Source organism: Lemur catta, chromosome 8 (assembly GCF_020740605.2).
Source record: "Lemur catta isolate mLemCat1 chromosome 8, mLemCat1.pri, whole genome shotgun sequence".
NCBI classification, from domain to species: Eukaryota; Metazoa; Chordata; class Mammalia; order Primates; family Lemuridae; genus Lemur; species Lemur catta.
Window position 1 is genome coordinate 14,225,669 of NC_059135.1, and position 24,575 is coordinate 14,250,243.

At 39.3% G+C, this 24,575-nt stretch overlaps 1 protein-coding gene across 4 annotated transcripts in view; it reads left to right on the forward strand.

The window, feature by feature from the left end:
- The window catches only part of PAX3 (paired box 3), a 91,799-nt gene extending 84,302 nt beyond the window's left edge, over positions 1-7,497 (forward strand). For 2 of the 4 annotated variants that reach the window (XM_045560204.1, XM_045560205.1), the window contains exons 8-9: positions 5,195-5,441; positions 5,935-7,497. In XM_045560204.1, coding sequence (XP_045416160.1) covers positions 5,195-5,441; positions 5,935-5,969 — 282 coding nt within the window. In that variant the 3' untranslated portion in view covers positions 5,970-7,497. The remainder of the gene's footprint in view (positions 1-5,194; positions 5,442-5,934) is intronic. The other 2 variants (XM_045560202.1, XM_045560206.1) reach the window with 2 other exon arrangements.
- Positions 7,498-24,575: the final 17,078 nt, after the last annotated feature.

Genomic DNA, 24,575 nt, shown 5'->3' on the forward strand with positions numbered 1-24,575 from the left:
CATTTCTGTGCTAATTCTTTGCCTAGGCTTATATTTTAGTCATCAGTTCCTAAAGAATATTGCTGTCAATTTCACTGCTTAGCTCTATTGAGAAATAAGTATTCTAAAGAATTGATAAAATATAAGTTATTTCTGTAATTGGTCACAGGATTAGAGATAAAAGCATATATATATATATATATATATATATATGTCCTTTAGAGTTTAACTGAGACAAGACTTACTGTAGTCTTTACAAATAAAATTTGGAAATATGTGCCACATATGAACCCCACTTGTCTGGCACTCTTCATCTTTTTCATCATGCATTAAACATAATTACTAGGAAAATGTGAGCTAAGGATTACAAGAAAAAATAAGGACATATTTACCCGGGCATTTTATGTGCACAGGTTTTCTAGCTGGTTAGGTAAAGGTCAGCCATGCCTTTCCTATAACTCTCAGGATGGGTGAGAAGGTCACCATTCATACCTTAAGAGAAACTTCTGCCTTTAGGCAACTTCCCTCTTACAGCTTTCAAACAGACAGGACCAAAAATCTAATTATTTAGATGCTAATCAACTGCAGGATAATTCCTAAGGCATTTGAATCTGAAGACATTTCCAGAAAGTCTCTGCTGTTTGAATTTAGGCTTTTTTCAATCTCAAAGATACAATCACTGAAATGTAACCATCAGATGACTCCAGTAACACCCATGTTAGCCAAAAACATTTAGATAAACATCTAAATATTTTTGTTTGGTTCTGAATATACGTTATATCTAAATAAAAAAAAATATGTAGTTAGTAGACCTTTGGAGGGAAGGGTATGAGGCTAAAAAAAGCCCTTCATATTATACAAAGCCGTAATTCACAATGATTTTTTAAAAAGCAACTAAATGTGCATTATTAAATGTTAAATTAGAAGAACATCTGATTTTTTAAGAGCAAGAAAGACATGAACCAGGATTCCTACTAAGGAAAATAGAAGCACCTAGTTGTAAACCATAATTTGCTAAATCATTTTAGATTTCTGATAAGCTCTAAGCACTTTCAACTGGCGGGAAAACCATAACTCTTGTGCCAAGACAAATATTTTCCAGACACATCATTTTAAATGTAAATCTTAATTTGGTCCATAGTTTTTATCTTTTATGTTTAATCTTACAATAGGAAAATTAATTCAAGAGCAATACAGCATGAAGTAATTATAAAGAGTTACTTTTTCCTGTACCATAAAATCTTCCAATCAAGATATAAACAACCTATTTGGAATTCTAAAACTTGAGAATGAGTTAAAGAGATCTTCAGAAAGTGTCTCTGATAATGCAAAAGACAGAGGAACCGGCGGGAAAAGTGTGGGCACGAGATTCTGAGGATTAGAATTTGTTTTTAAAGGTTATCCATGAAATAATTTAGAAATGATGTCTGGGAAACATTTTGGAGGTATCGATTTAGAAATCTGCTAAAAAGACTTTTTTCAGATGCCTCCCAACTAGAAATAAAAAGAAAGAGCTCCACTCACTTCCTTTTCTGGTCATCTCGTCTCCTGGATTTACCTGGCATTTAATAAGAATGTGACCAGTGTTCAGGGGATAGAACTTGGGTAGCCTTGAATTTGTTTCTTTTTCTCTGAAGTTTGTGAAAACCAGGCAATTGAGATTCCTCCCACCCCAAATTATGAAAAAAATTAGGCAAAAAATGCCAGCCCCATGGCAGAAATAGCTTCCTAATGGTTTAAAAGGAGGAAAGAAAGGTCCACATTACGATAAAGGGAGATTTTTATTTTAGGCTTTGAATTACAAATTGCTGTAGGAAAAGCATTATGAAAGAAATTCTGAAAATATTCTTCAAGAGAAAATCTGACTAGAAGACATTCCATAACCATATTGGGGGAGTTCTAAGAAGTTCATTTACCAACTTCTTTATGCATAGAAAGAAATTTCCATAGCTTCCTGTCAACCACATGAAACACAAAATAGCTTTTAAAGAAACAGACATAAAAGTGTAATGGGACCCTTCCGCTGAGTTTTGAGGTTTTAAATTGTGTTAGAGGAACGTAATGCATTTTCTATTGATATATTCACTTTTTTCCCCTAAAACAGATATTCTTTTTAATTTTTAAATGACTGGTTATGAAAATGGGGTATATTTCCAAAATTTTCTCAATGTGAAATATTGAAATAAATCACATTATAGTTATTTATTAATCTCAGTTTCAAACCAAATATGGGAAGAAATGAGTGCCTCATTCCCCACCCTTATACAGTTCTTGAGATATGATTGTAACACTGTGACTCTCCTAGTGGATATAAGAACTTGTGAGAGAATGTCGGTCTCGTGGGCTCTGTCAGGGAAGTCACAGGGAACCATGGATAACTGCTCTCTGGTCCCCTTCATTCCCTCACATCAGCCGCCGCAGGTATTGGCTGCTGAGTTGAGAGCTAACACTAAAGCAGGTGCCCTTAACTGTTAGCCTCCTGTATGTGACAATGCTGACACAGGAAGACCCAACAGGCAGGCTTCCTATTAGGTCATGTTCTGGGATGTCTTGAAGGTCCTCTGCCCTGACCCTGGAGGAGCTATCTTTCTATCGCCCTCGAACATGGCCCTGCAGGCAGGGATCTTCTCCATCCTTCAATAGATATATTTCAAGGTCTTAAAGTTAAATCCTCTCCTAAAGAATTTTCTAATGCAGCAACTCCAAAAAGTTGCTCCACAAACAACATCATAAGCTGATTTTTGCTTATAGCAATGACTTGTTTCTTCTCTTTTAGGATCTTCGTGGTCCCACCAACCCCTCCCCACCCATAAACAAAGTTATTGCTGTCTTCAAAGTTATGCAAACAAGAAATGCATGGCAGGGGATTAAAAAAAAGTTTATCACAAAAATGTACATATAGCTCATGGGAGAGTGTGCATGTTTTGAATAAAATTCTGCTCTGAGCTTAAGTAGCACTGTACATAAAGTATTCCATTTCTCCCTTAAAGTGACATACCATTAACTGAGTTTCAAGTAAATATCTTCATGAAGGACACTGTTAGTTTGAAATATACGTCCTTCCTATGCAGTATCACTGGATATCTTTCCTCTCTGGACTGAAACAGTCACAAAATTGCTTTTTCTAAATTCTTGGTTTTTGCTTAACACAACTTATTTATGGTAAAAGATTTGCCTGTGTCATTATCCTTTTTTATTAAAAAAAACCACATTTTTCATATTTTTATTTTCCCTGTACATTCTTACCCATCAGCTTAGCACACAAAAATGTGCTCCTGATTTGAAAAAGAGTGTGTTTGGTACGGAACAATCTCTAATTTAAAGACTCTTCTTTTAATAGACATGTCTAATTTGGACTGAAATAAAATATTTAATAAATTAGTATATCAATTGAAGTTTGTGAATTTTCCAAGTATACACTATAAAATTATCTACATAAGCTCGAAGAAAGGCAAAAAGGAAAGAATCTAGGTAGATGGAAAAGCATCCAGGAGATAATTTAAATGCATTCTTGGTGATGATCAAGTTGTTAAAATGAGGAAATGAAGAGATTAACATGCTATAAACAGTGTTGGGCAGGGCCCTAGAGAACCCTTGTTCTAGTGACCGTAGGTGGTAAACAGATTCTCTTTCTCTCTCTCTCCGTGTCTTTTGGGGCTAATTGAAAATGGATCAGTTGAAAGCTTTAGTTCAAGAAGATTTTGCTTAGCTATTGGGATTATGCAAACCCTTCCCAAAGGGAATTATGGGATCCTTGTTTCTGGAATCTGAGTTGGAATGCTTTCTGGGATGCAAAACTAGAGCTCCCTGCCTGAGCCTGACGCCTGCCCTCCTGGAACTCCTAGATCTAAGATTCTGTTGCCTGAATTACCTTTGAGTAAGGTTGCTTTTGTGGTTAGCATGATGGCTTAGAGTCAGGGCTTGGTTTTCATTTTTGCCGTCTCTTCTAGTTCTTATTTCTGCACTTTAACCCCCATAAGGCTTCAGACTTTCTAAAATAAAACAGGACTATTATGGACATGTTGTATAATTGTGGGACCCTGTATTTCAATACTTTGTAAGTAGGTGTGTTTTTTTTTGGGTGCTCTTCACCCAGCAGTAGATTTCTTCTGCAGATGCTTTTGAGCCCTGCCACGGAATTAGACAACATTGAGAAAAATCACGTCCTCTCCCCTGTGGCAGTTTTCCAGCTGCAAAATTAATTATCCACTTACTTCTATCACAAGGTGTCGTAAAGGGTCAGTGAGCTTGAGTTTGTGAAACACTTCGCCATGCTGATCTTAAAGTTGTTCTGTTACCCCAGGTTTTTTTTTTTTTTTTTTTAACGTCTCACTCTCCAGGGTTATTTACAAAACTGAACTTTTTAGAACATGTTTGCATTTCAGGTTTCCTTTTAACACTTCTTGTCTGTGAAATGTTGGTTTAGAGAAGAAATAGAAGGATAAGTGATGGAGGTTGTTACTTGGAGAATCGTTTACTGTCATTCACTCGGCGCCTCATATGTGCCGGGTGCTGTTCTAGGGGCTGGGATGTGAAAATGAGCAGGTTTTTCCTCTCGAAGCTCTCACCGGTCAAAATAGGTGACCGAGCTAATGAACATATGGTGGGAGGGATGAGTAAAGCACAAGGGAACATCAGGGAGAGAGGAATTATTTCTAATTATCAAAGGGTGGCCAAGGTAAGGAGAGGAGCTTTCTTGAGAAGCATACTATGAAAAAAGAAACAGAGGTCTCAAAATACATTAAAAAAAAAACGTGATTTGGATTCATTTAAGTTTTGTTAAAAAAATAAGCGAACGCCTTTTTAAAATCACATGTGAAACTTCCAGATATAATAAAGGATGAGAAATTTTTTTCTATATGAACATATACAATGATTTCTTCCTCTTTCTGTCCCTTCTTTGAAATTCCAGCCTGATTTTATCACTGGGGACATGGCGTAATCTCAGTCTCTCCTTCCTCCTCTCTTCCCTTCCTTTCCTTTTCCCTCCCTTCTCCCTCCCCTTTTTCTTTTGCTGAACTGCAGTCAGATGTTATCATCGGGCATGATGTAATATCTCTGTCACTTTGAATTGAGGGTCTAGTCTTCCGGACAGCTTTTGAACAAATTTCCAAAGAAATAAAAAACTGGACCGGGGAGTGATTCTTTGAGCTATGGGCTGCGATCTGGTCCTCTCTGCATTTTAACTTCTTCCCGATCTGCCTGTTTGTTTTAGGTAATGGGACTCCTGACCAACCACGGAGGGGTACCTCATCAGCCCCAGACTGACTACGCGCTCTCCCCTCTCACCGGGGGCCTGGAACCTACCACCACGGTGTCGGCCAGCTGCAGTCAGAGGCTAGACCACATGAAGAGCTTGGACAGTCTGCCAACATCTCAGTCCTATTGTCCACCCACCTATAGTACCACGGGCTACAGTATGGACCCTGTCACAGGCTACCAATATGGGCAGTATGGACAAAGTAAGCCTTGGACTTTCTAGGGTGTAATCACTCCTGAAAGGGAGATAAACTCAACTCTTGCTTAAGAAAGGGAAGCTAGAGGCATGATCACGCCTTACATCCCAGTATCAATTTTGAGGCAAAGCCAGCTGATTGTTCCAGCAAGGGCTCCCTTGTATAATTATTTTCTTAACTGATGTCAACAACATCTTGTGGTTATTAATTGCTGAGACGTGAAACCTGATTGCCACTAGGTAAAACATAGGGGTTGGCCAAAATGAAATAATCCCTAACATTAGAAACACATGTTCTTAATGAGGTCAGCTCAAGGATCATATGGGATATAATCCCAGGGACACAGAGTTGTGTCAAACTTGTCTCAGGAATAAAAATATTAGTTTCAATCCTTTGATACCATGGTATTAAATATGACATTGTCAGCCTGTAGCTGATATTGCCCCTTACTGTGAATTGTCCCAGCACGACCTAAAAAGCTGCGTGTGTTTCCTTCCAGGTGCCTTTCATTATCTCAAGCCAGATATCGCATAAGAGAACTGTCCACTTGAAGCTAAAACTGGCCCTGTTTCTGGTGTTCGCAGCCTAGACATGAAGAATCTTCTCAGAAAAAAAATTACCCTTTTTTGGGAGGGAGGAGGGGTCCTGACAGGAGACAAAAGAGAGTGATAGATTTTTTTTCCTCCAGTAGTTGGTTTCAAATTCATTTGAACTTGGACAAAAGCAATGAAGAAGAGGAAGAACTGGAGCAATAAAAGACAAATGCAACATTTTAAGGCAATGGTTTAACATGGCTACATATCAAAATACCCCAGCTCTTCAGCGCTGATGATCAAGAAGCTAAAACATTCCATTCTTGTGTGTGTGCCTGTGTGTGTGTGTGTGTGTGTGTGTGTGTGTACATGCGTATCTGAGATTTTCCCGGACTGGTTTGGGCAAGCAGAATGTTCTAAAATACAGTAGGAGAATACTCTAAAGTATAAAATGTTTGATGTCCAATGCTGGCACTTCTACAACTTTAAAACTGCTCACTCCATGAAGCAGGAATGGAGGAATCCTTCACTTTTACACACTGGAAATTGATATAAAAATAAATGCCACCATTGTTAGGAAACTAGACTAGATGTAAAGGACCTCCCAAATAAATTATTTGTTATCGTATCCTCCTTTGTAATCTAGTTGTCCATAAATGTCCCAGACACATCTTGCTAACAGGATATGGGGCTAACAGGAAGAAAAACTTGTTTTGTTTTCGGTGTGGGAAGAGGTGTGAGACTTTTTCCCAATTCCTCTTCATTTGGAGGCCCCCATGGGCGAGGGGAAGAGCGTGGTGGAGAGGAGGTGACATGCGTTCACATATCTGCTTATCAGTGTGCAGTACCGTATACCTCACGATGCTTTGGCAATGCCCAAGGCGTGATATAAGCAAAATCAGAAATATATTTTTGCAGGTGCTTTTATTTTCGCAGCCCGTAATTCATTGCAGTGATATTCACCATTTGCTGGACAACCAACACCTGGCTCGCTCCTTTTGATTACAGACCATGTCAGAGGATAATGCTTTTAAAATGATTACGTTTACATTCTTCTCTTTTCTATGAAAGGCAGGGCAAGAACAGAAATGTTCATGTGGCTCTCATGTACTTTTAAATTATACATTGATATCCAACATTAAAAGGTAATAGGAACTGAGGTTTACAAACATTTGTGTGGTGACATTTTAGAATGTCAATAAATTTGTTTTTTTTTTTTTTTGCAATGTTAAGAGGAACAGGAAGGTGGAAGGCAGTGTTATTTATTTCTTTCTATTCTTGGAAACATGAATGAGGTAGGCACAAATACATTCCTTTTAGAGCTGAGAACTACGACGTAGAGAGTTAGTGCGACTAGCCATAGTACCAAGTTTAGTTCATACATTGGTCTTAGAGGGTGATGGAACAAGAGAAGTACTATCTTTGTGTTGCAGCCTCAACCAACAACGATGTGTTGTAAAAATGTCTTTCATGTAAAAAGTGCAGTAAATATTTACTATTTATAATGAATAAACAGTTATGAAAACTTGCCCAACACTGCTGTTTTTGGGGAACTGGTGACTGTAGTATAAATAAAAACTTGGCAGTGGGGAGCCCAACAAAACATATACTTCACTTCGAATGGAACCTTTTAGATTAGAATATGCCACGGACAAATAAGGTCACATGACCCACGATTGTATTCACTTGAAGAAACTTGGTTAAACACACTTCTAAGGATTGAAGTTGATATTTTTGTGGGTGTGGAATCTAGAAAACCCCTCCAGTCTACCTCCCTTCCTCTCCCCTTGGTGCTCTCAGAGCTACCAAATCCCTTCACTGTCACTTGGAAGTGTGCTTCCTCCAGGGTACCAGGCTCCACCTTCATCTCTAACAGTCATCGGCACTGACATTTTTTATTTAAAGCTCTCATTTCATTTTATGTTTGCAGCTTACTGTACTCTTCATGAAGTATTGCCTACTTCATTCATTCTTCCTTCCTCCCTCTCTGTTCCCCCCCTCTCTCCTCTTCCTCTCCTCTCCCTCCCTCCCTTCTTCCCACACTTATATAATGATCTAAATGCACCAGGCATGGTGGCTGGCACTGGTGTAACAGCAGGGCTTCTAACCGCTGGGGAAGGTAGAGAAGCAAGTGCATAGTTTTGATAAAGTGAGAGGACTGTTATTTTAGGGGAAATGACCATATTAATACCCTTTGAAACTCTTACTTGTAGTACCTTATTTATTCCTCCCAACTTCTCATATGATGCAGGTGATGTCATTAGCATTCTTCTTTTACAGAAATGCAAAACCGGGGCACAGTGGCTTGCATGAGATCATCCAGTGGCAGAGCTGGGATCTGAACCCAGGCAGTCCGATTCCAGAGCCTACGTGCTTAAACTCATGTCCTTCTGCATCCTCAATTCAGGAATGGTGTGAGAGACTCTTACAGTTGGGAAGATCTAAATGGGTGCTGTCCAATTCCGAAGCCACTACCCAAGTGTGCCTATTTAAATTTAAAGCAATTAAAAGTAAATAAAATTAGAAAGTTAGTTCCCCAGTGTCCCGAGCCACATCTCAAGTGTGCATTAGCCGCATGGGGCCAGAAGCATTGGGCAGCGTTGCTGTAGAACATTGCCATTGTCACAGAAAGTTCCTTTGGCCAGATGATCTAAAAGCAAATGAGTTCATCTTTGAATAATCCCAAGGACCTGAAGTGCAGTACATAAAATGTTCCAATTTTTTAAAAATGCCTTAGGGTTTTTTTTTTTTTTTTTTTTTTTTTTAGCTCACACAGGAGTCCTTCTGATCAAATATGTTGCTGTTTTTCTGATAATTGTCTATTCCAAAAATAATATAAGAAGAGAAAAGGAAGATAATCTTTACTGAACACTTACTTTTGTTCAATCCTCACAAAATCCTGTGAGGTGGGCCCCAATTTACAGATGAGTAGACTGAGACCCAGAGTTGTTAAGCAGTTGGGCAAAAGGTCATATACAGCCAGAAACAGTGGAAGCAGGCTTTGACTTCTACTTAGCCTGGTGGCAGAACCTGTTTTATTTTACTTCTCCAAATGTTGCTTGCAATACTCACTTTATTATGTCATCCTATCCTCATGCCAAATTCAAGTTGAAAATAGGCATTAAAAAAAACCCCCACTCACTCCCAGGGCACAAGAGAAATGCTACCAGGATTCGGGTTACACAAGAGCAACTGATCTTATAACATCACTTTGCTTTCTGTCTCCTGATCTCAGAACTTGCCATGCATGGCTCATATCTTTTTGGATATACTTCTCTATGTCCTTCTCTTATTTCTGCATGTCTCTGAAATCTATTGCTCTACCAGTATTTTTCATGCTGAAAGTCTTTGTAGATCTTTCTTTCTCCTAATTCTTTTTTTTTTTTAACGTCCAATTAAACTCTAGGAAAGTGGCGACCTGAGGCCTTCTAGTCGGGGTCTCCGCTCTCATCTGCTGGGACAAGGAGGTCTAGGGACTTCGAACCGTTCACATTCAACAGAGCTTGAACCTGATTATGTGTGGGCAGTTCCCCCTTGTCCATATAGTTATTTAATTTCATTTGGAAAATGTAAAAGTAAAAACTGAAACTCAGAACTCAAAATGATTAAATGGTAGATGTACTATTGTCAGCTGCTAAGCCATTCCTTGGCAGCAATTTTCCTGGGAATTGAAACCATATTTCACATCTGTGATGGAAAAAATCATATTGTTTTATGCCTTTAATTTAGCCCAACCTGGAAATGTATTTTCACATGTACTTGGATGTTTGGGGAACATCCTAGTTTAGAAGGGATGTTTATTAGTGCTGGCATATAGGATCAGAGTTACAGACAAGATCTCTGGCTCATGGTCCTGAGTTGAGGAAGTCTTAAACGGAGGAGGATATGGATTAATTAGTGCCCTTTGTCTGAACACGGCATGGAAGAATTTGTCCTCATACTATGTAATTAAAAATTAAATTAGCACATGGGACCAGAACCAAAGTATCTATAAGATGGAAATCTATTTTGGGGATAAAAAATTGAGACTCCACAACTCTGAGTGAATGAGTTTTGGTGTTTAATCATTCATGGATAAGGAGAGATGATGTCAAACACTGAGAAGAACAATAAATGATGGGTGGCAGTATTTATGCAAAAAGATACACATGGCCAGCCTCAGTCTTAGACAAGGGCTCATGGATCTGGAAGCCATTGTTAGATGATGCATGGGAGAAAAGGAAGAAAACAGAGCTGGGATAGGGCTTCTCACCAGATGCCAGTGATATAAGCTAGTTCTACCTTTTCCATAGATTTCAATATTTCTGATCATTGCCTCCCACATGCTTAGCACCATGTCTGATCCATAATGAGTACTCAGTACATGCCTGTTGAATAAATGAATAAATAAATAAATGAAGAGTGACATTCTTATACTGTCTTCACATGATCTACTGAACGAGGAGACATTTGATTCCAGGACCACAGGTGTACAGATCACCTCAAGATTGGATTGGTGTAAAGCCTCAGGAATGGAGCAGGAGGCAGGGGGCCTAACAAGTCACTGAAAAGCCATATTTCTGGTGTCTCTGACTGATGCAGAGGGCACAAGGTGGCCATTTGCTGGATGCACCAATATGAGGATTAGAACCGAAAAGGGAAAGAGCCAGTTAGTTTATTGCTTAGAAAGTGGCTCTCAGCCCTGGCTGTATAGTAATCTGCAGAATTAAAAAAAGAGAGAGAGAGACCAGTACTTGGGCCTACCCAGACCACTGGACTCAGACTCCACAGAGATAATCACCAGGAGGGTTGACAAAGCAAGAGCTCGGGGAGAAGCCTTTGGCTGCATTGACGTCTTGGCTGCACTTGACCAGGTGAGCTTTCTGGGGCTTGCAGCAGTGGTCAGAGCCATTCAGCACAGCACACATGAGAGAGGGAAGTCACTCTGGAATATGCGGACACCTCAGCCTTGTCTTCTCCCAAACCTGACCACCACCTCTTAAGCCAGGGAAGGAGACCTGGAAAGCAGTGGTTCCCATAATAGTGCATAAGATGAGTTGGGGAATTAGGAGGATGAGTCGTGCCCAACTGGTTTGCACTGTGTTACCTGTCGTTTTCCCAGCTGGAAGCCTACAGAGCCCCACCATGCAAAAATTAATATTTCCCCTCTTAGAGGTGTGATGACATCTTTTTCCCCTCCTCTTGTGATCCTGTGGCATTTGGGAGAGTTTAAAGCATGGAACTGAAACCTTAACTTGTTTCCCATCCCACTTGTCCAGCTCTCCGCACTCCATGATGGTGAGCATTCATACAGCTCCTGAGTCTCACAAGTAACCCCTACAAATGCTGGCTCTTTTCACTGCTTGTAGAGTGAGGGAGATAGGCAGTGATTTCTATTTCCTAATTAATTGATTGATGCGTTGCATACTTCCTGAGCTCCTACCTTATGCTGGGCGGTGGGGCTACAACGGTGAAGAAGACACATTTCCTGCTACCAAAGGATGGAAGGGCAGACGAATGAGCTGGATCAGTCAACAAAGGGTTGGAGCACAAATAATATGTAACCAAAAGTCAGTATGGAAACCCAAGGAGAGGACATAACTCCTCCCAGCAGTGGAACACATTTCAGAGGAAGAGGCCCTGGGGCTGAATCTCTAAGAATAAATAAAAATTTACTGGGTAGATGCAGTGAGAAAGGGCATGCCAGTTCCACTTTTATATGATGACAGCTGTTGGATTGTCAGACAAAAGAAGCCAGGGAGATCAGGTATGGCTGGGCTCCCCGATTCTCTGGTGAGAAGCGTTCAGCCAGAGCATTCTGGAAATCCCTAGTTGATAGGGTTCAGAAGATCTGGGATGAGGCAAAGTGGGGTGGTGCTTTCTTTCCTAAAAATAGATGGAGAGAGGCTTAATCTCAAGGGCCACTTAAGAAACTCATGGGTGAAGTTTCTTCCTAAGCTGCCCCCAAAAGCTTGGTAGGGGTGTAATGCTAATTCCTAGTGGCCCAGATGCATTTTTATCATGGAGGACTCTTTGTTGGAGGTCTAGAAGCTGCTCCATGCTTGTCCCTGGCATTTGTCTGGGAAGCAGTAATGCCCTTCATTTCCTCTACCCGTTGGTCCATCCTCACTAATCATCCAAGTGTCTTTGCTCAACTTTGATTAGTAAAATGTATGCTTGGTTATTAGGCAGCACATGAATAGTTCTTTAAACCTTAAATGTGATAGATTTACTTATTTTCAGTTGTAATCGATTTAAATACTATATTACACAATTGTATTCTTTACTATTTATGGTTTTCTGATAATGTAACATGGATGGTTTATTATAATTGGAGAAAAAATATAGAGGGCATTTAGGACTTCAGTGAATTCTGCTCTAGGTCTCAGGTGTTTGGGAGGTTAGAAAGACAGAACAACTCATGGTTCCTCCATTCAGGAAGCTCTAGTCTACAGGATGAATTTATAATATTGTTTAGATTACTTGATAAAAGCTAAATTTTAGTGTACTTTTGTACAAGAAAGGAAAAATGATTTTCCTAGAAAATTACAGTATAAATTTCATTATGCTGACAATGAGCCCACTAATTAAAAAAGTCAGGTCTTCAAGACCACAAAAAGAATCATTTATATGGTAATTACAATTTAGAAGAACATGATTTTTTTAGAAAGGGACTTATAGAAATTTATAGTTGGTGACATTTCTTAAGTTGATAGCTTAAGTTACTATATATATTTGATAATAATTAAACTTCTTTTCTTAAAAAAATTTTATCAATTCAATTTTGTTCAAATTAAAAAAGGTAACAGTCTAACTTTAGAGAAGCTTTAACAAATACTTTATTCTACCAACATGAGAGACATTTTTAGTTTTGCATATTCTCTTCCAGTCTTAGCTAAACCTTCCTGAATTTTCATGATCATTAAATCATAGTAAATTAAAAAAAATTTAGAAAAAATTTATTACTTATATCAATCCCCATATAATTGTCTAATTTCTCCACATATCCACTATAATTTTCAAGAATTCTGGTTACCCCGATGATGTAGTCTGAATTATAGGGCTTTTAATGTATTCTATTTCTTCTTTTTGCTCAGAGCTATGCTCTGCCTATAGTGTACAAGGGAATATTAATAAAAACTAAATTCCTTAATTCTGGTTTTCTTTTTTATAAAATCCAAGCACATCTTTTTTAAATTTTATTTTGTTTTAGCTTCTTATCTCACCTCACTTCCTCTCCTTCTTCTCTTTTTATCCTTATTCTCAAATTTAATATTGAAAAGAAAAAGTTACCTTGAACCTTGATTGCAAGAAAATGTCTCCATATGTGCTTCTATATTTGTAGACTTTTTATTTAATAGTAAACATCATATCAAAGAGTTTGAGGAGTAGTGTTATGTGTCTGTGAGGGTCGGTATAACACCTTACAATTTCAAGGAGTGTTCACATATGTTATGTTGATCTTCCCAATTATCTTCATTAGGAAGGCAGCTCAAGAATATGATTCTCATTTTATAGCAAGGATACTAAGCAATAGAAAAGTCAAACGATTGTTCAAAATGTCCCACTTGGCTAGTAATGGTGGAGTCAGAACTGCAATTCTGTCTTCTACTTTTCAGTTTAGTAATCTCTCCACAATAGTACGTTTCAGTTAGAATATGTACTCAGTGGGTTCTTAAATACATGCTGTTACTGTCTGTTAGATCCCTGCTCACATTAGCTAAGCTTGTAAGAGAAACTGGCTTTCTAAGTTTTATAAGGTATTATGGATCATTGCTTATTCCTCTAATATAATACAGAGCCAGTTTTTAAGTATTGCCTGCTGGCTGTAGTTAATAATCCTTATAGTGTTGGCTGCTCCAGGCCAACTGTGTCAGAGCAGGCGGGGGTGGAGGGAAGCAGTGATGACGGGAGGAAGGGATGTCTCAGCTGCATTTAAATCTTGTAGATAAATATAACAACAGTCGTCCATATGGCAGAGTGATGCTGGAGGTAGTCTGATGGGGAGATTTGGAGAACTAAACCACCTACTGCTTATATTAATAGCAAGGCATGTCTCAGCCCTGTCTACTGTCTTGCAGGTTGATGCACCAATTCCAACTCTGTAAAGTAAATAGCTTCTTCTTGGAGTTTCAATACCACTTGGTTTCTAATTAAATGTCATGGAGTCCCATGACAGGATCGTTCATGTATGGACCTTTCCTTTACTTCAAGGATTGCATAGCAGAATCAGGAAGACGTGAGTTAGTAAATATTTATATTACATCTGGTGAGGGTTGGACACAGAAGAGGGGTTCCTAAGCCAGACCTGGGTAGCAATGACCCAGGAAGGTCTGAGAGAGGGGACATTGGTTTGGGTCTGAAAGGTGAAAAGAAAAACCTCCGAGGATAGGGGCTTAAGCTGGTTTATTTGTCGGGAGGTGAGTTTGTCATGGTAAGACCTTAATGTGTTTTTGGAACTACCTCTGGGTGAGGTTGTGGAGAAACAGGAAAAAGTGAGCTTGGAAAAGTAGCCAGGGCCCCAGTCACACAGAACGCCTTGCGCTGTGTCATGTTGACACATTCGTACTTTATTCTAAGGTAAAGAGACTCTGAAGGACTCTCAGTAGAAGACTGACAACTTAGATTACTGAAAAAACTTAGGAAATAACTCTATAGTTATAATAGTTATATTTTATTGAGCTTTTATAAAGCATGGCTTCCCCAGCATTGTGAAAAGGACTTTACATATTCTCTAAAAATCCTCATAACAACTCAACAATGTAGTGATATCATCTGATACTCAGAGAGTTTACTTTTCCTAAAGCAACAGCCAACCTGAGTTGCCCCATGAAATGAAAGCTGACTAGCTCTCTCACTTCCCTGCTGCCCCAAAGGCACCTCCATACCCTCTTTGTATTTCTCTTTTTCTTAGTCCCTATAATTTATGTATGTAACCAAAATGTTTGTACCTCCATAATATCCTGAATTAAAAAAAATAAAAAACACAGAGTAAGTTTCAAAGCTCCTGAGTTAGGGTTGTGTTTGCCGGTCTACAGGACACGATTGTCTTAGATGTGGCGTCTGAGATCATTGCGGAGAATAGATTCAATGGGACTGACCGAAGGCAGGGACTCTCGTTAAGAAGCAATTGCAGTTTAAGGAAGGAGGAAGAGGGCACAGACCAGCACCGTGGAGCAGGGGAAGGGATTTGAGAGGTAATTGGAGGTAAACTCCTGATAGGCTTTGTTGACAAATTGGTGTGCAGGCTGAGGGCAGAGAAGAATTTAAGGTAATTTCCAGGATTTTCGCTCAGGTGATGGGCTTGGTGGTGGCTCCACTCCTTAAGGTAGGGAGTACAGGAGGAGAAGTAAGTGTGGAGAAGGTGATGTATTCCTCTTGGGCATGGCCTGCGGATGGTGAATGACTCTGGGATCCCAAGAGGCACTGTCATGTGGCTGGATACATAAAGCTGAAGTTAGGAAGTGATCTCTGCCCAGAGATATGTGTTTCAGAGTCATAGAAACAAGATACTTATTCATTTTAGTAAGATTGGAGAGGTTTAAGCATGTTCGTAGGCTGAGAGGAGTAGATTGATAACATGGGAAATTGTTGTGGTTTGAATTTTGTCCTCCCCAGAGAGATACATTCAAGTGTTAATCCTTGATACTTGGGAATGTGACCTTATTTGGGAAGAGGATCTTCGTGGATGTAGTGTAATTAAGATATAAGTTAAGATGAGGTCATACTGGAGTAGGATGGGCCCTTAATCCAATGTGACTCGTGTCCTTAAAAAAAAAGAGAAAAGACACAGACACAGGAGAGGAGAATCTCACATAAAGACAGGGGGAGATTGAAGTGCTGCAGCTGTAAGCTGATTGTTAGCAAACTACCAGAAGCTGGGAGAGAGGCATGGAAAGGTTCTCCCTCAGAGCGGTCAGAAGGAACCAACCCTGCTGACACCTTGATTTCAGACTTCAAGACTCCAGAACTTGTAAGTGAATCAATTTCTGTTGCTTTTAGCCACCCAGTTTGCGGTGCCATTGTCACAGCAGCCCTAGGGAACCAATGCAGAGATGTTGAAGAATGAAGGCCAGTTGGAAGCAAGTCCTTGCAAAGTAGGAAAGGAATGAGTAAGGTGCAGGACACATATTGGAGGACTGGCTTTATCTAGGAAGAAGTGGGTCTTTTTAAACATTTTCTACTTGAATAAGGGAAGTAAGGAAGAACACAGACATGTTTGCAGGTGGAAGAGGGATCCAGGAAGTTGAGGAAGTTCACCTCGGCTGCCTCTATCTTCTCTGCAGCTGAGAGTGAGTGTGGAGGCTCGCAGGGATGGAGTGAGGGGGAGTTCAAGCACTTACTTTTAACATGGTTGCTTGAAGCGTCCGTTCTGGGACACAGGGAAGGATGGTGGCCCAGTCTTAAGTACCCAGGTGAGGATGGAGTGACTTTCTAGTTAAGTTTCATGCCTCAGGCTGAAGGATTGAAAAGACTAAAGTTTAGACTGATTCTTCCTGGGCAGTTGTTTGCAGCACAGCAAGCTAGGAGTGAGTGGTCAAAATGCCATTGGAGAGGGTGGCAGGGACTGGGTCTTGGAGGGCCTTGGGGGCCATTATAAGGGTTTCCTTCTAGGTATGTATGAAGCTGCTAGACTAGACTTTTAAATCAGGGAGAAAAACAACCTAAAATATTTTGTTGGGAACATTATTTTGGAGAGTTGCATTATGGTGCTTCTGACAACAACCGAGATGAGAACTACCGCACGGGCATAGAAGAGGGGGCTTCATCTCTGCCTAGACGTTCTATAGGTATGTTGAAAATGGACCTAAGCTGATGGGCTAGATAGGGTGCCAAGTATGAAGGACTTTCCTCTGAGACAACTCCCCTACCCTTTCCTTGGTAGCCTCCAAATCTGTAAAAATGGTCTATTGCTCTGAGAGTGATATTCTCAAGGCCATGTAGCTTAGCGCTGGGGAGAAAAGACCTTAGGAAACTATGGACTTAGATTTCTAAATTCTAAATCAGCAATTTTAAAATCTTTTGTTAGCTGTTGCAGTTTTGCATGAGTTATCTAATTTCTCTAAACCAATGTCCAGTTCTGTAAAGAAAGAAAAATGGTGATGTTTCCTTTGTTAGACTCTAGTGAAGATTAAATGAGATCTTGCATTTGTCTGGCTTATGGTGAGCAATCAATACATGTTATCTGTTAATATTATGTGATCACATCAATCATAATATGCAGATTATAAAATATGTTTCTGGGACTTTAAATTTACTTGCTAATCTACCCAAGTTACTAAAATAATGGAGGGATTATTTTTAATGACCATGAGTGGAGATGTCACAAAATAGTTTTTTTATGTGAATATGATTTATTCAGAAGATGAATTCATAGGTTTTTGTTGCCATATATGGTCATAGTTTTTAAATGTCTCTCTCTTACCACTGAGAGTTATAAAAATAATGGGACCAATACTACAAACAAGAAAAAAATAAGTTTATCTCTACTCCAAAGAATCTCTACTGATGGTGGCTTATTCATCACCGGAACTTAAGTGATGAAACAGGTATATTTATAAGATTCAGAGGAAGTGCACTTAGAGTCAGTCCAAGGCAGTGGTCTCCAATTCCCCCACCCTTCTATGCTTATACGCTGAGGAATATCTCACTCGAGATTGATTCATTGTTATTTTTATTTAAGAAACTTTTTTTAGAAACAGGGTCTCCCTCTGTTGCCCAGGCTGCAGTGCAGTGATGTGATGTGATCATAGCTCACTGCAACTTTGAACTCCTGGGCTCAAGCAATACTCTTGCCTTCAGCCTCTTGAGCAGCTAGGACTATAGGCATGCACCACCATGCCCAGTTAATTAAAACAATTTTTTTTTTTTGTAGAGACAGGGTCTCGCTATGTTGCCCAGTCTCGTCTCAAACTCCTGGCCTTAAGCAATCCTCCTGCCTTGGCCTCCCAAAGTACTGGGATTATGGGTATGAGCCACTCTGCCTGGCCCAAGACTGATTCTCAACAATGGTGTGAGAGGACTGGAGGAGAAGTTATTGGGGATATCAGAGTCTCTTATAGAGAAGCTTTACTAGTTCTTTGTAGTTTGGATTTTATAGAAATCTATATTATTGTGGGGGGAATTGTGAGTAGATTTTTATAGACACAAGTATGTGGACTTGTAACCTTAAGATCCATGGCAAGAATGGTCTATTGTTTGACCACCCAAATGATCATTCCTATCTCCTTCTTCGCTAAAAGAATCCCAGTTTTGTTTAGGTGTATGATAGCCATGTGCTCAAGTCAGATGGACTCAGTAGAATGCATGGAAAGGGTGAGGAACGAAGGGAGAATTATGTTCAGATAATACAATTGACACACCCTTGAAGGTGAGAATGAGACAAATACTAATTTATGGCAGAGTTGGACCCAGGCAAGACAAATGACCTTTTGAATGAACACTAAGAGTTACATTAACAATTAGAATGTGAACTAGCAGTCATTGGACCTGAGATTCAATGCTTTTATACATTTATTTAGAAGTGCTGTCTGAGAGTCATCTGCCAGCCAGGAATTGTTTTAGTGTCTTTGATGTTTTGGTCAACAAACAAACTTGATTCCTACCTTCTGCAGCTCATGTGGGGGAGAAAGATATAAGTGAATAAAGAAGTGAGCATGTCATTGGGAAGCATAATGAGTGTTGGAAAGAAAAGAATAGGTGCAAGAGACAATAATGGGCTCTACTTGGCCTGAGTGGTCAGGGAGGGTCTCGCAGAAATGAGTCCTGGGAAATGAATAGAGAGATTTTCTAGAGAGAGCAAACAACATGTGATGATGTGGATTTGAGAAAACGTTTTGCCTGTTTGTGGCACTGAAATTAGGTGCTCGTGTCTGGTGTGTGGGGTGGGTGGTGGAGTGTGGCCTACAATGAGTACGGCCACAGTATGGAGCTTGGATCTGATTGTAGGCAGTAGGAAGTTGACTGAAGGCTTTCAGGCAGAGGAGGGACATGATCTAATTTCCATCCTGCATGGAGGATGCATTGAAGTGAGGCAGGATGGGAAATTCTGGGAAGGTAGCAGGATGGGGCTGGACCTGCACACGTAGCACTGGAGAGAGTATGGGCTTTAGCATCAGTCAGACGTGAGTCTGGATACTGATTTGATCTTCTGTTATTAGGTGAATTATTCCTTGAGTCAGCAGCTTCTCTGAGTTGCCATTTTCAAATCGATCAAGTGCAAATGAGTAATAAATACTTAGCTCATAGGATGGGGAGACTGACTGGGTTAATTTTATGTGTCTTAGAACAGTTCTGGCACATATAATGAGCTTCCAAAAATGTTAATTCTCTTTCCTTCCCCACTGGGTATAGATGAAGCATCATACTCTGCTTCTTAATGGGGAAGAGTGCTTGGCCCAGAGGATGACGGTGACAATAGGACAGGGAACAGACATTAATCCTTGCCTTAGGAAGTATGTGATGAGGGTAGTGATATCTGTTAGTATTTACTTCAAAATGTTAAAACTCTGTTTTCACGGTAAAAATGATAAAAGTTCATTAAAGAAAAATTGGAAAATACAGAAAAATAGAAAGATGAAAAAAGTCCATCTACAGAGCCACAACTTAAACACAAGCACTGGAAACATTTTGGTTTTCTTTGCCTCTTTGCACTGGGGATAATAACATCTGGCAGTGCCCACTGGTTAGGGATGCTGAAAGAAAAATGAAATAATATTTGTAAAAACTTTTATAACTTTTGGTTAAAAGATACTGCATAAATATAGTGCATTGTTCTATTGCCACTTTTGAAATGATCATAAGAGTGATGCAATAAAAACTTAAATATTGGGGTCCTCTTTTGGATCAGTCAACCATTTAGAATTTCCAACATTGCCTTGATATGAGGGGAAGGAAGGCATTTTGACTAAAAGAACTTTGATAGCCCAAAGGTTGTTACCCTAGCAGCTAAATGGATTTTATGCCTTTTGAATAAATTATGTCATTTAAGAAAAGTGTTGACTATGATATCCTGAGGGGATCATGCCCTATTGGTATCGAGATGAACCGGGACTGGTTTCTTATTTTAATGATAGATAGTTAAAGTGTATTTCTGACAGCTGGTAACTGGAAACTTTTCAGGCACTGAAGAAGAGGGAGTTGTCTGAAAGACTGCACATGCACAGCATCATATAAAACTCTATTGTCTAAGTGACTAATATCACACCACAGGAAATCAGCATTTTGGCATAAATGTCTTCCAGTCTTTGGAAATACAGTGCATATTATCCAGCTACTCAGTCTGTGTCATGAAATAGGAAAATAGTCCAAGAAAGGCACATCCCCCTTGACCTTTGGGGAATGATTTAATAAAGTTGATACAAAAATATGAAAGAGTGTTGCTAATAAAAGCAGAATTGTGCCTTCCTTCTTTCAGATCCTCCTTTCTTTGGAACGACTTCACAAGCATTATTAACTCTTTAATGTTTTTGTACTTGGTGGTGCTTGTCCCTGAGGCCATATTACCAGCCCTGGAGTTGGATTCCTTTAGAACAGAGATTCCACATCTTATAGTTTTTCATTCCCTTTCAGCACTCATCTTGATATCTTTGTCTGTATAATTAGGCGAATATGTTTTCAATTGTTTTTACGTGTGTACACATTTCACCCCTTTTACTGCTATCTTGATTGATGTTTTATGGGACAAATTTCCCATTGGTGGCCGCCTCCACTTAGAGAGGTGCCAACGTTTGCTTCTGTATCCACTTATGACTCTATCAGTTCCATCTGCAGGTGTAACTGAATATGGCCCTTCACTTTTCAGATGAAGGCTGGGCCTCCTGGGTTTTCTAGCTGAGGACTCTATTACCCAACCATTTTACCCGATGTTATTTATTTATTTTATGGTGTTTTTCTGATTCAGAATGAAATATGGACCTACTTGAGAAAATTTGGAGACTATGGAAAAGTTTAAAGAAACTTCTTTGTGAAGTTTGTGTAGAACTATAGTTGCCCCTTGGTATTACCCACCGTCCCCCCCACCTCCAAGTATACCAAAATCCATATGTACTCAAGCCCTGAAGTATACCCCATGGAACCCGAGCATAAGAAAAGTTGGCCCTCCTGATATGTGGGTTTTGCATCCTGTAGGTACTGTATTTCAATCCACATTTGGTTGAAAAAAATCTGCCTATAAACGGACCTGCATAGTTCAAATCCGTGTTGTTCAAGGGTTGACTGTATCATTATAATTGCAACATTGCAACCAGCAACTAAAGTGGTTTCTTCCCAGAGATCTCTCTGCCCAGCCAAACTAATAACTCTGTCCCTCCTAATTACATTATGAGACTTTGTTTTCATCAGAGCATGCATCATTACCTGATATCTTCTTACTTGTTAATTTGTTTATATTAGTCTTAAGAGTGGGGTTCTTGGATGTCTTAGTGAATAGTACTTCCCCTGTGCCTATAACTGCCTGGGACACATTTGGTGCTCACTAAACATTTGTTTAATGAATACATGAATTAATGCATCATTTAGAAACACATTTTCCCCTTAACATTTGAAAATATGAAAAAGTTCTAATGTGATTGCTGGGTTTATATTTCCTTTACATCTTGCATTTCTTTCCCGTGTTCCCATCCTGTTAGTCAGGATCAGCTGCACAATGCTGCCATAACAAACAACCCCAAATCTTAGTGGCTTCACTAAGGATTATTTACAACAAAGGATTATTTCTTGCTCTCTCTACATTTCTGATGTGAGTTGTCGGGAGAGCTTTGCTCGTCACAGTTACTCAGGGAGCCTAGCTGATGGTTTTATCTCTATACATGCTTTCAGTGTGGCTAGGACAGGAGAAGGGAGCATGGTGAGTTGGGCACTGGCTCTTAAAACTTGGACCCAGACATGACACATTTTACATTTGCTCACATTTTATTGACCAAAGCAAGCCACACAGATTAACCTCAAAAAGGGTCGGGGGAATGCATTCCCACTGTGTGCCTGCAAAAATGTCTGGAATTATTTGAACTATTAATATAGTACTCATGACTATCACTTAGGTTAAAAGCATACTTGGGAAGCAATGAAAACTAATTTTATTTCTTACCCCAGACCCCCTAGTCCTTCTATCCACAGGCAGCCACTGTTGACATGCTCTGTTGTATTGTGCTCAGAATTTTCTCTTCATATACAAACATATGTGGTGTGTATATGGATATATGTATGTATGTATCCTTTTTTGTTACTTACATAAGAATATTCGTTAAACACTACTCTGTCTTTTTTTTCATTGTTGGATTATTTTGTCGTTTAATTTCTACATAGTATGTGTTGGAGACCTTTCTGTATTATATCAAACAGTTCTCTTGCCTGCAATAGTGTTTAATTATTGCATGTACCATAATTCACTTAACCACTCCCTTTTTGATAGAGAAGTAGGGTACTTCCAATCTCTTCCTTTGACAAACAATGCCAACAGCACACTTAGACAAAGCTGTTGTGGTTTCGTATAACAAGAACCAGCTTGGCTTGACTTCAGAAAGATCTGGTTCACAATCCCAGATTCCACTGATTAGCTGAATGGGCAACTCATTAAACCTCATGAGTTTTGGTTTTCTCAACTCTAAAATGGAGATATTAATTTTTCCCTCCCAGAGTTGTTATGAGAAATAAATGAAATAATTTTCCTGGAACCTAATGGGTGTTCAATAAATATTTGTTGGTCAAGTGTTTCAAGTCATTTAACTTGACTATAAGGGCTAGTTTATATGAATCTTATAATACTAGCAGACACCAGTTAGTAAGCACTTAAATGTATGGAAACCAAGGAGACTCTTTCATTTTTTTTCCTATTCTTGTATATAAAATCTGAATTTTAAAGAAGAGAAAGATAGTTGGAATTTATTATTTTTATTATCTTAAATTACCGAGGCACACAAATATGACTGGAGGCTTGGATGTCAACACACAAAATGGCACCATCATCAAGATCCTTGAGTACATGCAAAAATAACCATGGAATAAGTGGTCATGGCTGGGCCCTTTGGTCCTTGTAGTATTATGTATCCCAGATGGGTTATAAACTGCTATAAAGAAAGAGAAAAAGGGTCAGTGGGGGAAGGTCTAGCATTGGGTTGTCACCTAGGGATTTTCTCTATCAGTTTACTTTCACTTCCTATGTCCTAACTGAAAACATGTACAATATTAACTTTCCTGTTATGGTAAATCATCACTTACTGGAAAGTCAAATGAGATGTAGGTATGAAAAAGATCAAATATTGTTTGTCAATACATGTATCCATCACATCTTCTTTACTGTCTCTCTCACATGCTCATCATAATTGGCTGCAGGTTTTGGCCAAGTAGTTCTTGCTAAGTGTACATGTGGTGTCCTTTGATGTTTTTCATTGCATTCTATTCTATTTTGCTCTGTTCTTTTATCCTATCCTATCCTATCCACTTCATTTCATTAAAATAATTCTAGCTATGACCCCTACATTAATTTCATGACTGATTAAATGTGTCAAGATTCAGAGTTTGAAAAATCCTGCCCTAAAAGCTTACTGTTTGTTCTTTGGCTTTACTAGCTAGCCACATGGAGAGTGATGACACCCAAATTTACATCTCCACCAGAGTGACACACTTTACTTCTGCTCATACTTCACTGAGCAAAGCAAGCCACATGACCATTCTAACTTCAAAAGTGGCCACTCAACTTCCCCAAGTGGATGTCTGAAAGGCAACTCAGTGTATCCTAGATAGATCTCTTTATTCCCTCTCTGTCACAATCTGCTCCTACTCTATTGCTCCTCATCTAAGTAAATGACATCATTATCAGCCCAGTCAATCATGCTCCCAAATTGGGAGTCATTCTTGACTATTCTTCTCTCACAGTGCACATCTAAATTATTAGCACATTCTAGTGGCTTTGGATTAAAAATATATCCTAAATCTAATCACCTTTCATTGCTTCTGCTGCTGACATTCCAATCTAGCCATATCCCCTCTTACCTAGACCACTGCCTCAATGTCCCCCAAGTGGAATCTTTGCCTTTTCTCTTGCCACCCCACAGTTAGTCTATTTTTCACACAGCAACCATAATGAATCTTTTAAATGTAGGCCAAATCTTGTAACTCCCTGCTTCCAATGACTTTTTCTCATACATAGAATAAAATTCAGTGTTTTTCAAACTGGTTTATGATCTGTGTGGGGGTGTGCATGTATATGTGTGTTTACATGTGTCCATATGGATGCATTGATTTGTTTGTACAAAAATGTTTTTGTTATTTTGAACTGCAATAAAAAAAAAAAGAAAACCCCTTGCTTAATCTGACCCCTGGGGCTTTTTATAACCTCTTTAGCTCTAGTTCTCTCTCTCACTCAGCTCTGACCTCACTGGCCTCCTTCCCCTGTACCTCAGGACCTTTGCATTCTGTGCTTATTCTTGTGAAACATTCCTCCTCTAGAGACTCTTCAACTTCATTTTCCTTTGCCTACTTGGAAACCCTTTCCCCATTCCCCTTGGTCATCTTCAAAATTGGTTCAAAGAATTAGATCCTAGAATAAAGGATTCCAAAACAATGGAGGAAGGTGCAAAACTTATGTATTATCTTCTTATGGTCCTTTATTAGTGAGGTCCCCAACCCC